This window comes from Belonocnema kinseyi, chromosome 3, assembly GCF_010883055.1.
Source record: "Belonocnema kinseyi isolate 2016_QV_RU_SX_M_011 chromosome 3, B_treatae_v1, whole genome shotgun sequence".
Taxonomy (NCBI): domain Eukaryota; kingdom Metazoa; phylum Arthropoda; class Insecta; order Hymenoptera; family Cynipidae; genus Belonocnema; species Belonocnema kinseyi.
Genome location: NC_046659.1, coordinates 79,509,961 through 79,525,312, shown reverse-complemented (window position 1 = coordinate 79,525,312; position 15,352 = coordinate 79,509,961). Strand labels below are relative to the sequence as shown.

General features: G+C 26.2%; 1 protein-coding gene across 12 annotated transcripts in view; it reads left to right on the top strand.

Moving 5' to 3' along the window:
- LOC117168928 (probable E3 ubiquitin-protein ligase HERC4) overlaps window positions 1–15,352 on the top strand; it is a 39,174-nt gene that overhangs the window by 3,926 nt on the left and 19,896 nt on the right. For 9 of the 12 annotated variants that reach the window (XM_033354899.1, XM_033354905.1, XM_033354901.1 and 6 more), the window contains 8 exons: window positions 3,376–3,568; window positions 3,643–3,756; window positions 3,843–3,965; window positions 6,319–6,594; window positions 11,277–11,428; window positions 11,500–11,616; window positions 14,474–14,743; window positions 14,808–14,935. In XM_033354899.1, coding sequence (XP_033210790.1) covers window positions 3,376–3,568; window positions 3,643–3,756; window positions 3,843–3,965; window positions 6,319–6,594; window positions 11,277–11,428; window positions 11,500–11,616; window positions 14,474–14,743; window positions 14,808–14,935 — 1,373 coding nt within the window. Of the gene's footprint in view, window positions 1–3,258; window positions 3,277–3,375; window positions 3,569–3,642; window positions 3,757–3,842; window positions 3,966–6,318; window positions 6,595–11,276; window positions 11,429–11,499; window positions 11,617–14,473; window positions 14,744–14,807; window positions 14,936–15,352 lie in introns of those variants that run through there. The other 3 variants (XM_033354909.1, XM_033354908.1, XM_033354906.1) reach the window with 2 other exon arrangements.

Here is a 15,352-nt window from a genome sequence, read left to right as displayed (position 1 = left end):
CAAACATCCAAATGTTTAAGATTTCAATATCGGCATTTTGATTAAAGATAATTTTTATCAAATAAAACGTGAGTGATAGCTTTTTTGAATGCGAATGTGAAGTTTCATAATCAAAACATGAAAACATGATAATGAAAAGAACAACTTCAGTTTGTATGCTATATAATATAGAAAGTGCGTCTTATTTGGATGTTTTGAATTAATAGAGTCCTTGTCCAATTTCCAGTTAAAAATAATATAAAAATTTGACAGATATGGTATCTTTTAAAATTTGTTTTCTTAAGCTAAAAATCAAATAATTAACTTTATTAAGTTGTATTTTACTTGAAGTTGCCACGAAAATATTTAAAATGCCATATTAAAGTAAAAATGTTTAACATTCAGATGTCGTGTGATGCAAATATATAAGAAATACAATATTCAACAAAATCAATGAAAATGCCTGAAAATAAATAGTCTATAAATAAAAGCAGAATATGTATATCAAGATTTACTTCAAAGTTGTCAATTTAATAATTTTTTAGTAAATAATATTAACTATTTTCATTCAAAAAATACGCATTTATAATCACTGCTGAATGGGTCTCAAGAATAAAAATACGTTGCCCATTAAAAAGCTTATGTGCTCATTCAAAAGTCAGCCTAACCAATGGGTGGCAATCTGGCCATCAAAACTTTTTATGGGATCTTTAAGATTTAGGACATTTTATAAGGTTTCTGAGAATTCGAATGATTTTAAGGGATCTTAAAAGCCTTCAAGGTATTTTAATACATTTTCCTGGATTTCACAAGGATTTGAAAGAATTTCAAAGATTTTAGGACATTTAAAAATATTTCAAGGAATTTTTAATAGACTTCAATAATTTGAAGTGATTCCAAAGGTCTTAAAGAATTTTAAAAAATCCCAAGACATTTTCAAGAGCTATTTAAAGTTTCAAGAGATTTCAAAAGATTTCGAAAGATTTTAAAGGATTTTAAACATTTTAGGATATCTAAAATTATTTCTCGGGATCTTATCTGATTTCCGAGGATTTCAATTATTTAAGGGATTGTAAAAGTTATCATAGTATTTATTCTTCCAAAATTTCAGGAAACATCAAGTGTGAAATTTCACGAGATTTTATGATATTTAAAATAATTTCCAAGAATTTCGCAAGAGTTTCGGGATAAGAGTTTCGGGATTTCGTCATATTTAAAAGATTTGCAAATATTTCAGATTACTACCAAATATTTTAAAGATCTTAAAAGATTTTGTGACTCCAATGAACTTTCATTCGGTTTAAATAATTTGTAGGGGTTTCAAAGAATTAAAAAAAAAGAGTATTTCTTTTTAATTCCAAGGAATTTCAAAATATTTTAAATGATTTGAAATATCCTAGAGTATTTTTATTAGATTTCAATCGTTGGAGGCGATTCCAAAGTATTTGACAGATTTTAGGTTTCAAAATATTTAGAACATTTTAAAATATTTTAGAGTACTTTTAGAAATTACAAGAAGTTTTCATGAACTTTGCAAATTTTAAAGATTTACAAAACATTTTAAAGGAATTGAAATACTTTAGGGTATTTCAAAAAATTCCAAAGCATTTTCAGAAGCTTTAAAAAGTTTGAAGGGATATCAAATGTTTCAAGGAATTTAAAAATATCTTTTCAACAGATTAAATCATTTGTTTGACTGATTTCAATGATTTTAAGGAATTTTAAAAGCTCCGAAGATATTTAATCAATTTTTCAGAATTTCAGGAAATATAATTGTAAGTTTTCAAAATTTAAAGAGATTTTCAAACATTGTTTGCAATTCATTTTTATTAATTTGGATTTAATCTTGAGTTCCTATCGATTTTAGAGGATTGTTTCTTTCACTTAAATTATTTTTAATTCGTATGAATTTCATTGAATTCTTTTGAATTCCGTTGAATTCTGCTCAATTCGCTCCAATTGTACCGAAATCAATTCTAAAATTTTGATTTTTTTTCAAAATCCATTTGAAATTCACCCTGAATTCTTATTACTTTATCCTGAATCCTTTTTACTTCTTCGAATTGATCTTAATATTTGAATTCTCGAATTCCTTTGAGTTCTTCTAAATTCATTTCAATTCTATCAAGATCATTGTTTTTTTTTCGAGTTTTTTTTTATTCCCTTAAATTTCATTGACTTTTCCCACAATTCTGTTCACTCCAATTTTACTGAAATAATTTTACTGAAATAATTTTACTGAAATAATTTTACTGAAATAATTTATTAATGTATTCGAAATTAGTTTAAATTCTTATGAATTCTTCGTTATTCTCTTGAATTTTTTCAACTCCGTGAATTCTTCTTAATTTTTTGGAATTCACTAAATTGTACTTAGTTCAACGGATTATTTTTCAATGTTTTTTTTTTTAATTCACCCCGAAGTCCGTGAAACTTACCTTTAATTCTGATGTATTTCATTGAATTCCTTTAAATTCTTTTGAATTGTTTGGTACTATCTTGCATTTTTTTAAATTTTCCGTGAATTCTTCTAAATTCACTAAATTCTACTCAATTTAATAGATATAAAACAAAATAATTTTCGTATTCACCATGAAGTATTTTAAACTCATCTTAAATTCTCAGGAGTTTGATCAAATTCTCTTGCATTCCCTTACATTTTTCTATTCAAAATTACAATTTTTTTGGATTTTTCTGAATTTAATTTAATCTCATTTTCCTTAAAATCCTCTAAATTCAATCGAATTATAATTGATTCTTTGGTTTTATTTGTTGATATTTTTTTAAATTTACTTAAGTTCTCTTTTACTGAAATCAATAGAATATTTTTAATTACAATTATTTTCAATTTATTTCAATTCGGAATTCACTCTAAATTCTTTCTCATTTATACCCTAAATTATTTTTAATTCGTTTGAATTCTTTAGAGTTCTTTTAAAATTTTCCATTCTTCAAAATGCACTAAAATCTATTCAATTAAATGGATTTTTAAATGTTTTCTTTTTAATTCACCCGGATGTCTTAGAAATTTTCATAGAATTCTTAGGCATTTTACCAAATTCTTTTGTATTTTTCAACATTAATTTCAAACTAAATGTTTCGAAGTGAATAATCGAATTCTTTTGAATTTATTTAAATTTAAAAGAAAATTAGTCACATTATCAATGCACGTTAGTCACTTTTTGGGTTAGAGATTAGTATTTAGTTTTGGTCATTTTTTGTTTGAATAATACGTCACTTTTTCATAGTTTTCAACTAAATTACATGCAGCCTTGAGAATATTAATAATGTTACAAGGTTAGAATTTTGATCTTCAAATATTAATGGTCAGGGAAAATGAAAAATATTGCCAAACAAAAAATTGTATTTTATCGACTTAAATAAATAAATATTCAGGCTAACTGGTCGAAGAAACGTCGTTTGGATAGTGAATTTAATTTGATAGAACAATCCCCGCCAGAAGAGGACAAAAACATGTTTTGTTGGGGAAGCACAGTCAACGGAGAACTCGGACTTGGTGGAATCGAGGAAGAAAATATTCTTATCCCTCGAGAGGTCATTTTTGCAAAAGCTACTGAAGTCGAACAGAGTAATAATTTTTGTGATTTATCAGATTCGTTAAGTTCTTCTTCGCTTTTATGCCTAAAAGTGTATTAATTTTAGTTGCCTGTGGTGAAAATTATTCAATTGTTATTACTCGAGATGGACAAATTTATTCCTGTGGAAATAATGATTTTGGACAACTCGGGCACTTGAAAGAAATTAAGAAAAAATTAGGTATTAACAAGATATTTATTAAACGGTATCGAGATCAGATATTTTTCAGTTCATATTTTAAACTGAGAAACTTTTTTAAATTTCAGAGCACATTCCAGGATTAGAAGCCTTTGTTTTTAAAAAAGCAGCTTGTGGTGCTTGCCATACTTTAGTTGTTAACGAATGGGGGAATGTTTACTGTTGGGGCTGCAACACTGAAGGACAATTAGGTACATTAAAAAACTCTTTATTTTATAATAGTAGAAATAATTAATACTTGACAAGCATTCTCGACGTTACATTTTGTTCAAAATAATAAAATAATATTCACGAAGGAAAAATAAATACTTGAAAATTTTAGAAATTAAATTTAGAAAGAAACTTAAATTTAGCATAAATTTGTCGGAATTTAAGAAGGTCTATAATCACTTATTTTTAAACATTAAAATTTGATTTGCTTTTTTAACATATACTTATAAGAATTGAGATCAATATTAAGTTCATAAAACTTGGCCAAATATTTTTTTAATTTCCCAAGATATATTTACAGGGCTACTGACAACCCAAGGATTTATGAATTTCATTGAAGTAGTTTGAAGTTCCTTTGAATTATATAATATAATAATCATTTTAATGATTTTTTTAAAATTAACAATCAAATTTTTTGGTTTTAAAATATTTTTCTATTTGAGTTATTTTTAATATAACTTGATTTCGTATAAATTTTATTGCGTTTTTTTAATTACCTTGAACTCTTCCAAATTAATTCAAATTTTACGGAAATAAATTGAGCAGTTTGAATTTTTTGTGAATTAATTTGCAGTTCACCTTCATCTCGTATTAATTCATCCTGAATTCTTTTTACTTCTTTGGAATTTTCTGACATTCTCTTGAATTTCTTTTCATTTTTAATTCAACCTGAAATATATAAACCCACCTTGAATTCTTAAGCAATTTATAAAATTCTTAAAAATTTCTTTTATTTTTTCACAATTCATTTTCAAATATAATGAATTATATTAACTTTTTAAATATTTTTGATTTGTTTTCAATTTGCGCGAATTTGTTTTTTTATGTTTTTATTTTCTGAACTTTTTTCAGTTCAGTTAAATTCTGTGGAATGCACCCTGAATTTCTCGAAATTTACGAAATTTAAAGGATGTTGTTTGGATTACAATTTTTGTTAAATATAGCCTGGCTTTAAAATTTTCCTTGAATTCTCATAAATTTTTCATATTCTTCTTCACTATTCACTCCCTTTTATCTGAATTCCATACAATTTTTTTCGATTTAAAAAATTTTGATCTGCATACTTGATTTACTTTATATTTATCTTGATTTCATGTAAATTTTATCAAATTTTCAATTCTTTCAAATTCTTTGGAATTCTCTTGAATTTTTGTTTATATTCGTCCCGTTTATATTCATTCCAAATTGAATAAATTCGATGCATTTTTTAAATATTTTTGATCTGTTATCAATTTATTCGATTTTTTAAATTCATCTTGAAATTTTATGAATTTCATCGAGTTTATTGTTTTTTTTTACTTTCTAAACTTTTTTCAATTCAGTTAAATTCTGGTGGATTCGCCCTTGAATTCTGTTAACTCCTATTTCACTAAATCCGAGGGAAATTTTTTGGTTTTTAAATTTTTTCCATTATATTCAACCAAATTTTAATTAATTTCATCGAAGCTTTTTTGAATTTACCTTAATGATTCTGAATTCAATTTCAATTCCATTTCAAAAGATTTTATACGATTTCAAATTTCTTTAGAAGATTTCAAAAGATTTCGCAAAGATTGAAAAATCAAATTTTAAAATTTTTTTAAAAATTTTCAAATTTTAAAAATTTTTACAATTTTTAAAATATTAAAAAAAATATTATTACAAAATGTTTCACAAATATTTCAAAGAATCCATAAGGATTTCAAGAATTTCAAATATTTCAAAAAGGGTACAAGTACGCGAAAATGCAAAAATGCAAAAAATGTCCAAGATTTTAAAGAAGTTCACAATTTTTTAGAAAATGTCAGAATATTTCACAAAAGTTTCAAATATTCCAGTGATTTCAAATAAATACACAAGATTTAGGAAAGACTTTACAATTATTTCAAAGAATTTATAAAGATTTCAAAAAATTTTTAAAAGACTTAACAAAGCTATTAAATGCTTCAAAAGATTTCAAAGAATTCAGGAAGATTCCAAAAGATTAAAAAAAATTTCACGAAGAATGAAGCAATTTTAAAGATTTCGAAGACATTGCAAATATGTATAAAAATATTTCCAAAGATTTCACAAAGACGACTTGAGTTCGCAAAAAATTAAGAATTTCTTTATGATTCTGCTTTTTTTGAAATTGTTGGCCATTAAAAAATGAAATGTTTCATCTTTTACATGTATAACTAACGGTTATTTAATTTTAAAAAAATGGAGACCTGGAAAAACATGATTTCTTGAGCTGGAAACCTGGAAAAGACCTTATATTTTGTTTAATGAATCGAGATTTCCAAATTTTCGTTATATTATGTTTTTGAAGAGAGGAAAATCATGGAGATTTGAATGCGCCTTTTTAATTTGCAGGTTTAGATTCTTCTTCGTTTGCTGAACCAGTGCCTCGGATGATAAAAGCTTTAGGAACAAGTGTGGTTGTACAAATTGCTTGTGGTTTGAAACACACTTTGGCTTTAACAAATAATGGTGAACTATATGCATGGGGTTCGAATAAGGAGGGACAGCTGGGATTGGGTCCAGGGATAAGGAAAGAATTGAAACCAAAACTCGTCTCTTCTTTAGCTGGGATACCAATCGCGTTTATAGCCTGCGGTGGTTATCATAGTCTAGTCGTTTCAAAATCAGGTAAAATATAAGTATGAGCCATTCCAAAGATTCTCTGTAATCGGTTGCAAGTGATTTTTTTCTCCATTCTGCTTTTCTTTTCAAACATGCATAAAGAGGCATTTTCTTAACCGATTTTAGAGTTTAATAACGAAATTTATTCGTTTCAGAAAGTATTTTAGAGAAAGATATTGAACATAACATGTATGGAATGATTTACTAGGAAAGATCTTGGTTTTATATAAAAATAATCTCCAGAAAAAGTGTGTATTTCGTAAACAAAAATTTTTTTTCGTGTACAATAGTTTGCGTAGAAACAATTATTTTCCGATAAAATCGTTCAAAAGTGATGAACACGATCATTTTTTTTTAAATTTGGGTCAAAAACCAAAATATACCTTGAAAAGTATGCATTTCATGGAAAAAATATTGCCAACAACATTTTTTAAGTAGTCAATAGCTTAAGAGTGAAACTAATTTTCAAAATGAAAATAAAAGTTCCTTGGTATTTTTTTTAATTTATCAAGAAAGGTGTTGATTTTTCATGATACACTTTTATGACAGGCCTAAGGATTTTTAAAAACTAAACTATTTTATTGTCAACTTTTTCTATACAATCAATATTTTTCGAAACAAAAGCAATTTTTATTTTTAAAACATTTTTTGACTCCTTTCTTCAAATTTTTTTTTTGAAAAAGGCTTATAAAAGAATTCGATAACAATTTTTTTGTGATCGATATGATTACTATAATGTATATAATTAAATATATCAACACTGAAAAAAAATTTCAGGTACAAAAATGTCCTACTTTTTAGTTTGCTATAAAATTTGTTTATAAAAATCATAAAATTGGTTTTTTAGTGTTTTTTTAGTATTCAAACTGTCTCGTGTTAGCCAAGTAGAAGTATTGACCGAAAAAAAAACTTTTTCGTCCAAATACACCCAAATTCTGCAATTGTTCATATTATTATTAATAGTTATTCGAATACAACTTTTCCATCACAGTAATATTACGAAACAAATTATATATCAAATTCCGGCAATTGTAAAACTTTTTGCACTATTGACAACAACTGAGAAAGTCGAATGAAAAAAATGGTCATATTTTATATATTTTGTTATTTATAAAAAGATGACCTTTTGCCAAAATTTACCTCGACAATTCTCTCAGGAATTTTATTACCATTTAATAAAAGTTAAATTCGTTAATATCTGTAGGGTAAATGGCATATTAAGAAATGTTTTAGAGGAAAAATCTGTGATTTAATAAGTTCAGAATTCTTTTTGGGCAATATTTTTCTCGGGGATGCATACTTTTCAAGGTATAGTTCGATTTTTGACAAGAACTAGAAAAACCCGAAAATATCAGGAATTTTTTTTGTACCAGGGAATTTTTTCTATAGCGTGCTTAATTTTTTTCAATTTTAATTAAAAAATTTTATAAGAGTGTATTTTTTCTTTTGTAAAAGTTGCTTTATATTACTGGATTTAACTGTTTTGTCAAATAATAATTTTTTAAACTGAAAATTCAATTATGCTATTTTTTTATTAAAATCTGTTTTTTTTTTCGTGGAATTCAACTGATTTTCATTTAAAATAAAAATATTTTTTGTTTGAAATATCATTTCCCTTGATAATTCTTCTTTTTGGATAATAAACTTAATCTTCTTCTTTGAAAACTCATCTTTTCAAGTTACAGATTCATCATTTTTAAGTTAAAAATGTTTGTTTGAAAATTTTATTTTTCTATGCTTGCTTGAAACTTTTTTTAGTTGAAAATTCGTACTTTTTGAGAGAAAATTAATCTACTTTGTTGAAAACGCAACTATTTGTGTTAATTATTCCTAATTTCATTTGAAATGTTGTCTTCTTGGTTTAAAATTTAACTACTTGGTTGAAAATTACACTGTCTTGTTAGAAATTAATTTTGTTGTTCAAAATTTGGTTATTGTACTTAATGATTCATTATTTTAGTTGAAAATGAATCTTTTTGATAAAAAATTCGACTATTCCAGTTAAAGATTCATTATTTTAATTAAAAATTCATTTTTTTTGGTTTAAAATTAAACTATCTTGTTGAAATTTTGGTGTGAGTTGAAGTCGTATACATGTTCGAGTACATATTTCAATCCGATTGTTTACAAAAATGCAAAATCTTGATTGCCTCCGCACTATACAAAATTATAATGGGAAAAATCTAGAGATACCTGGCAAAAAACCTGAAAATATCAGAGAAATTCTTTCCAGAATTTTAGTAGAGATTCTGCAAAAGCAAGATTTTTCAGAACAAATCATGCACTCCGTGAAAATAGAGGTTTCAAAAATTCACTACACCTCCAAAATTAAAATGTACCAAAAAGCGTCTAAGAATTTTTGTACAACATTGTGTGTATGAATTTATATTTAGCCTTCTCAATATTTTTCTCGGAGAAAAGCATAGACTGCAACAAAATTATTTCTATGAGTTTTTGTTTAGTATAATATACCTTCTAAGTTTATACAAAATTAAGATGGTTGAACTTGAAAATTAGAAATAATCTTCTGTTTTAACTTTGCTAAAATTTAGTTAATTTAGAGACAACTTTAGGAGAGCCTTAATTTTTAAAATTATGACATACGTATATAATAAATATTTTTTCTGAAACTACTTTCTGAAAGGAATAAATTCAGTCATTCACAGGGTGGCCGCTGGACCGGGAAACCGAAAAAACCCGGAAAATGACAGTGAATTTTTTTTTATAACGGGAATTTTACAAATTTGTAAAAAAAAAATTTGTCCACGTTCAATTTTAACAGTCTAAGCTTAGATTTTTAATTTAAAGAATTTTTAAATGTTTTCTGAAAGACTTGATCAAATAGAAAATAAAAGCCTCTGATGTTGAAAATTTTGGATGAAAAACATTTTTATTAAATAAATAAATACATTTTTTAAAATTTGTCTGTACTTTAAGTGATAAAAAGTGAACAAAAATGATTTGACAAAACGATTTTAAACCAGTTCAAAATTTAAGAATTTTCAGATTTTAACGTTAAAACTTAAACGGTTTAAATTTGAAAGTCTTGGCGATTAAACAAATGTGAACGTGTCACTGAAAGTTTATAAACTATTTTCAACTTAAAAATAGCTTCATAATAATATATTTTTAATTAAAGGATTTTATTAAATTTAAAATATTGTTTTAGTCCCAAATATTAAATTTTTAACTAATTCAATTTAAATTTATAATTAAAAAAAGATTAATTATTGAATATTTAGCAATATTTAAATTTTAATTTAAGCCAAGTAAATTGAAACCAAATATTTAAAAGCAAAGAATCTTGAACTGAATTGTTTGACATAGAAAACCTGGAATCGTTAAAATTTCGAAGAGCCTTTCAACTTTGCACGTTACAATTTGAATTATTGTATTTGAAAAATGCTTAATTTGTATAATTTACAAATGGGCATTTGTAGAAAAAATTTGAATAATTTCAAGAGATATTTAGGAGTTTTAAAAAGATCAAAAAAATTATTTTCCTAGGAATCTTAAGAAAATGTTTTTATTCTTTTTAAGCCTTTCATAATTCTTGAAAATAATATAATTATTTTGTTTAAAATCTGCAAAAATCTACATTTTGTTTTATATTAGGCTATCCTTTCAAGTTTTACATTTTCAAAACTTCTACATATCTCTTAAAATTGCTCAAATTTCGACTACAAATAATAAATTTTCAATTGTTATTTATGCATCTGAATTGTAAAGAAATTTTCTAAAATTTGCAGGATTTTCTGAAATTTATAGAAAAAATGCAATTCATTTTGACAGATATTTAGAAATTCTGAAAAAATTTCCAAAATAATTTTAAATTTAAAATAACTTCTAGATTTCTCAAGATTTTGAAATAAAATTTTTAAGCTTTCCAAGAATGTTTAAACTATTTAAAAAGAAAATAATTGAATTTATAATTTAAGAAGTGTTTAGTTAAAATTTTTTCAATTTTTCAATATTTGATGTTTCTAGCTTAAAATTCCTTAAAATTATATCATTTTGAAAATTTTAAAGTTCATTGATTAATTTTTTAATTTAGATCATTGAAAATGATAACGTGGCTTTGTATTTTTTTTATATTGAAAAATTTTAGTACTTTCAATTTTATATGTGTAAATTATTGAACATTTGAATGCAAAAATTTAAAATTATCTTTTCAATTTTAAAAGTTCAAAACTTAACAGTTCCACTTTGAGTGCTTTCATTTAAAGCTCAGTTTTTATTACCTCAAGTGGAAAATTTTGTAGCTTTAGTGTTTCATTTTTTTAATTTCACTGTCCATGAAAAATGTTTGCGAACCGGGAAATGACCGTGTATTTAGTTCGTCGATTAAAACGCCCACCCTGATTTAAATTAAAAGGCGTTCATAAATTGCCTTTTTTATGCAAGTTTCAAAAGAAAAGAAATTTACAAAAAAATCAAATTAAAAACAAGCACATAAATTATTGGTACAAAAAGTCTCATATATTATTTTTGAGGATATTTAAGCACCTTCAATCAGGAAAAAAGTCGACAGCTAAATAGCTGCCATGTTCACAACAGAATTTTGGCTGGAATAAAAAATAAAATGTTTGGAATGACCCATATAAATTCGTATATTTAATATATTAAAAAATCATACAATTATTTGAATAAAGGTTTATAATTGTTTGGTAATAATTGAAATATTTCAGGAGCTATATTCGGTTGGGGTAGAAACACATTTGGGCAGTTGGGTTTGAATGACACAACGGAACGGTTTCTTCCAACTCAGCTGCGGACTTTAAGAAATTCTAGAGTTCGATATATGGCCTGTGGTGAAGAGTTTTCAGTCTTTCTAACGATGGTAGATATTTAGAACTACATTCACTTCATTCACAAAATTGATTACCAGAAATTTAATTATTCTTTTTTCAGGATGGTGGTGTATTTACTTGTGGTAATGGCATGTACGGCCAACTAGGTCACGGAACTTATAGTAACGAAATTCTTCCTCGCCAAGTCGTCGAACTTATGGGCAGCATAGTTACCCAAGTATGCATGAATTTAGTAACTTCTTAACCCTTAGGATTCCGCGCGGCGGTCCCGTGAACCGCATTTTTCGTTAATTTCATGTGTACTCGTAACGGCCTAGATTTGGGCGGCACGGCTCCTGCTATCCCTCGTCCTGTTGCTATGCAACCGTTTGAATTGAACCGCTGCTCTTTCGCTGTGAACAATTTGCGAATGTAAGCAATTTGCACGTAGAAAACATTCTACAACTGTTACCACATGTAAGACTTGCTCAAGAAAAAAAGAATGAAAATTGAAAGAGCATTATTCTTTTGATTTTGAATTTACAGCTCCTATATAGTTCCCTTTCTTCTAATTTGTCTTGAGAATCGATTTGCTAATGATTCTCGTGAGGCTGGTCCAATTTTCCAAGCAGAAAGATTTTTATACAATATGTTTTACCGAAATTTGCATTACGTTCAAAGTTTATTTAATAAAGTTGAGCAAATACTCTAAGTTGGTTATTTATTCATCCTAAAAAGAGAAAATACTTCATTAAATGCTCATACTGTAAATAAAACTAATTAGAAATTGTTGAAATGTGTAAAACGTGAATGCGGTCTCGAGGACCGCACGCGGGACAAATTCGATTATCAGGGCGTGCGGAGTCCCAAGGGTTTAAGCGAATCTAGAGGATACGAAATTACTTTTTTTTTAAATGCGATATTAAATTGAATTACAACGATTCTACAATTGTAAAGTAGCCTTATATTACTGTATTTAACTGTTTTTTGTTTGTTTGTTTGAAAGTTATTTTTTTAAATCAATTTTCTAACAGAAAATTCAAGTATGTGGTTGAAAATTTGTTCTGTTTAGTTAGATTCCATTGTTTTTTATTAAAAATATAAATCTTATCTGCTTAAAATATCAAATATTACATTTTTCGTTCCGAATTCATATTTTCAAAATAAAGATTTAATTACTTGGTTAAAACTTACTCTTTTTTCAAAATTAATTTCTTGTTGTTAAAGATTTATAATTTTAATTACAAATTCATCTCCTTGGTTAAAAAATGATCTATTTTGTTGAAATTTTCTTTTCTCTTTGGTTGAAAACTGTTTTTTTGGTATAAATTAATCTCCTGGGTTGAAAATTAATTTTTTCGTTTCAAATTTAATGATTCTAGTTTAGGACTCATCATTTAAGTTTAAAAATCATATTTTTTGTTTCAAATTTCACTATTCCAGTTGAAGATTCATCCTTTTAGATGAAAATTCATCACTTTGTTTGAAAATGTAACTATTTCTTTGAAAATTAGTTCTGTTTTTATCGCAAATTATTTTTTTTCCACTGGAAAATGATAATTAAAAATTAAATCTTTTCAGTTTGAAATTCATATTTTTGGCTAAATAATTATTTTTAACTGAAAATTCAACTATTTAATTGTTGGTTAACAATTCACCATTCCAGTTAAAGATCGATAATTTTAGTGGAAAATTCATTTTTCTTTGTTTAAAATTCAACTATTCCATTTTTGGTTGAAACTTGATTTTTTTAGTTTAAAATTCAACTATTTTGTTGAAAATTTGTCTTTTTGTAGTCGATAATTTAAACGTTTTGTTGAAAAAATGTATTTTGTTGAAAAAATCGTTTTTGTGATAGAAAATTCATCTTCTGGTCTGGAAAATCAAGTATTTCAGCTAAATATTCATCATCTTAGTTGAAAATTCATACTTTTAGTTGGTAATAAAACTACTTGATTCATATTTAAATTACATTTTTTTTAATAAATCTATTTTTTTTGTTTGTTGAAAATTAATTTTTGTAACTGAAAATCTAACTATTCCATTTTTAGTTGAAAACTGATATTTTTTAGTTAAAAATTCATCTATTTGTTTGAAAATTCATCTTTTTGTTTAAAATTCAACTATTCCATTTTTGGTTGAAACTTGATCTTTTTTACTTTAAAATTCAACTATTTTGTTGAAAATTTGTCTTTGTAGTCGATAGTTTAAATGTTTTTTTGAAAATAATGTATTTAGTTGAAAAAATCGTCTTTGTGGTAGAACATTCTTTTTCTTGGTTGGAAATTCAAGTATTTCAGCTAAATATTCATCATCTCAGTTAAGAATTTATACTTTTAGTTAGTAATAAAGCTACTCGATTCAAAGTTAAATTATATATCTTTTTTAAATAAATCTGTTTTTTTTGTTTGTTGAAAATTAATTTTTGTAACTAAAAATTTAACTATTCCATTTTTAGTTGAAAACTGATATTTTTAAATTAAAAATTTATCTATTTGTTTGAAAATTCATCTTTTTGTTTAAAATTCAACTATTCCATTTTTGGTTGAAACTTGATCTTTTTAATTTGTCTTTTTGTAGTCGATAATTTAAACATTTTGTCTATCTTTTTGAAAATTTAAAGTTTTACTTGAAAAGTTAGGAGTTTTAAGCGGTTTAAGTTAAATTTGATACAGTACCCACATTAATTTTGCCAAAATATGCACTGAATTTCAAGTATATAAGTACATAAAATAAAAATTGGTTTAAAGTATTATTTAAATACATGGACTTCAGATATAAATTCGAAAAACGATTAATTATGTTTCTAGTGTTATTCAATTAATCGATCGTGCTAAAATATTTATGAACATCTTGTAATAATAATTGAATTCCTAAAAGCTGTAAAAAACATTATTTATTATAAACTCGCGAAACTTTATAAGTTTTTCTAGCCGTTCGTTTGAAAATATTGCGAAGTATCTAGATAGCTCCATGCTATGAAAAATTATACCTGGAAAAAACCTGAAATTGTCAGAGAATTTTTTCCCAGGATTTGAATAGACGTCCTGATTTAATGTGATTAACTTTTGATGATCTATACAATGTATACCTAGATTTCCTGCGGAAGACAACATACACTGGCCTTGGTTCCTAAAGGCGGAAGAGTTTATGCCTGGGGTTTAAGCGCCGCTGGTCAGCTGGGAATTCGAGTTTGCCAAAAAAACATAGCAACCCCACAGGTTGTTCTTGGACCCTGGCTCTCGCCCTCGGATATTTTTGCTGTTAAAGTAGAACCTTGCTCGGGTCCCTTCGGCAAGGACTGCGTCGTCAAACACATTTTTAGCGGTGGAAATCATTGCTTTGCTACAGTCACGCAAAGAAGTGTAATTATAATTTTATCTATTCAGGAGCCTCGAATAAATGATAGACTTCTAAATTATCTTTCAGGAGAATATCGCTCCTGACGACTGTAGGAAATTAGAACCTTCTTCTCAGGTTGTGACAGTGATGGAAGAACAATTAATGGCTTGCCAACAAGTTCCTTCAGAAGCTTCCGTCGATCACGAGCTACTTACGTAAGTAAAATCCCTTTTTAACGTCCAATAATCAAATTGATGAAAAAAAAAATTCTTGAAAATATAATCAAGAACCACAACGACCAAATTTGGACAACCACAACAAAATGTTCCCATTGGAATCTGGAAAATAAAAAGGAAACAAGTCTCCCCCTCCCTTCTCCCTAAAAAAGAAAAAAAGAAGAAAAGAAAATTATTTATCTTTACTTTGGACGAAAATAAAAAGGAGGAAAGAAAAACGAGAAGGCAACCAACCACATCTCCTTCCTTCTCTTATTTATTTCTTTCGTCCTCTTTATTCGCTCCATTATCAAATCCCAATTAAAAAAAAAAAATGTATGTAATAATCACCAACGTTTCGGCACTCATACAGCACCCTTATCAAGGCAAAAAAAAATTTTATATACATAAAATAAA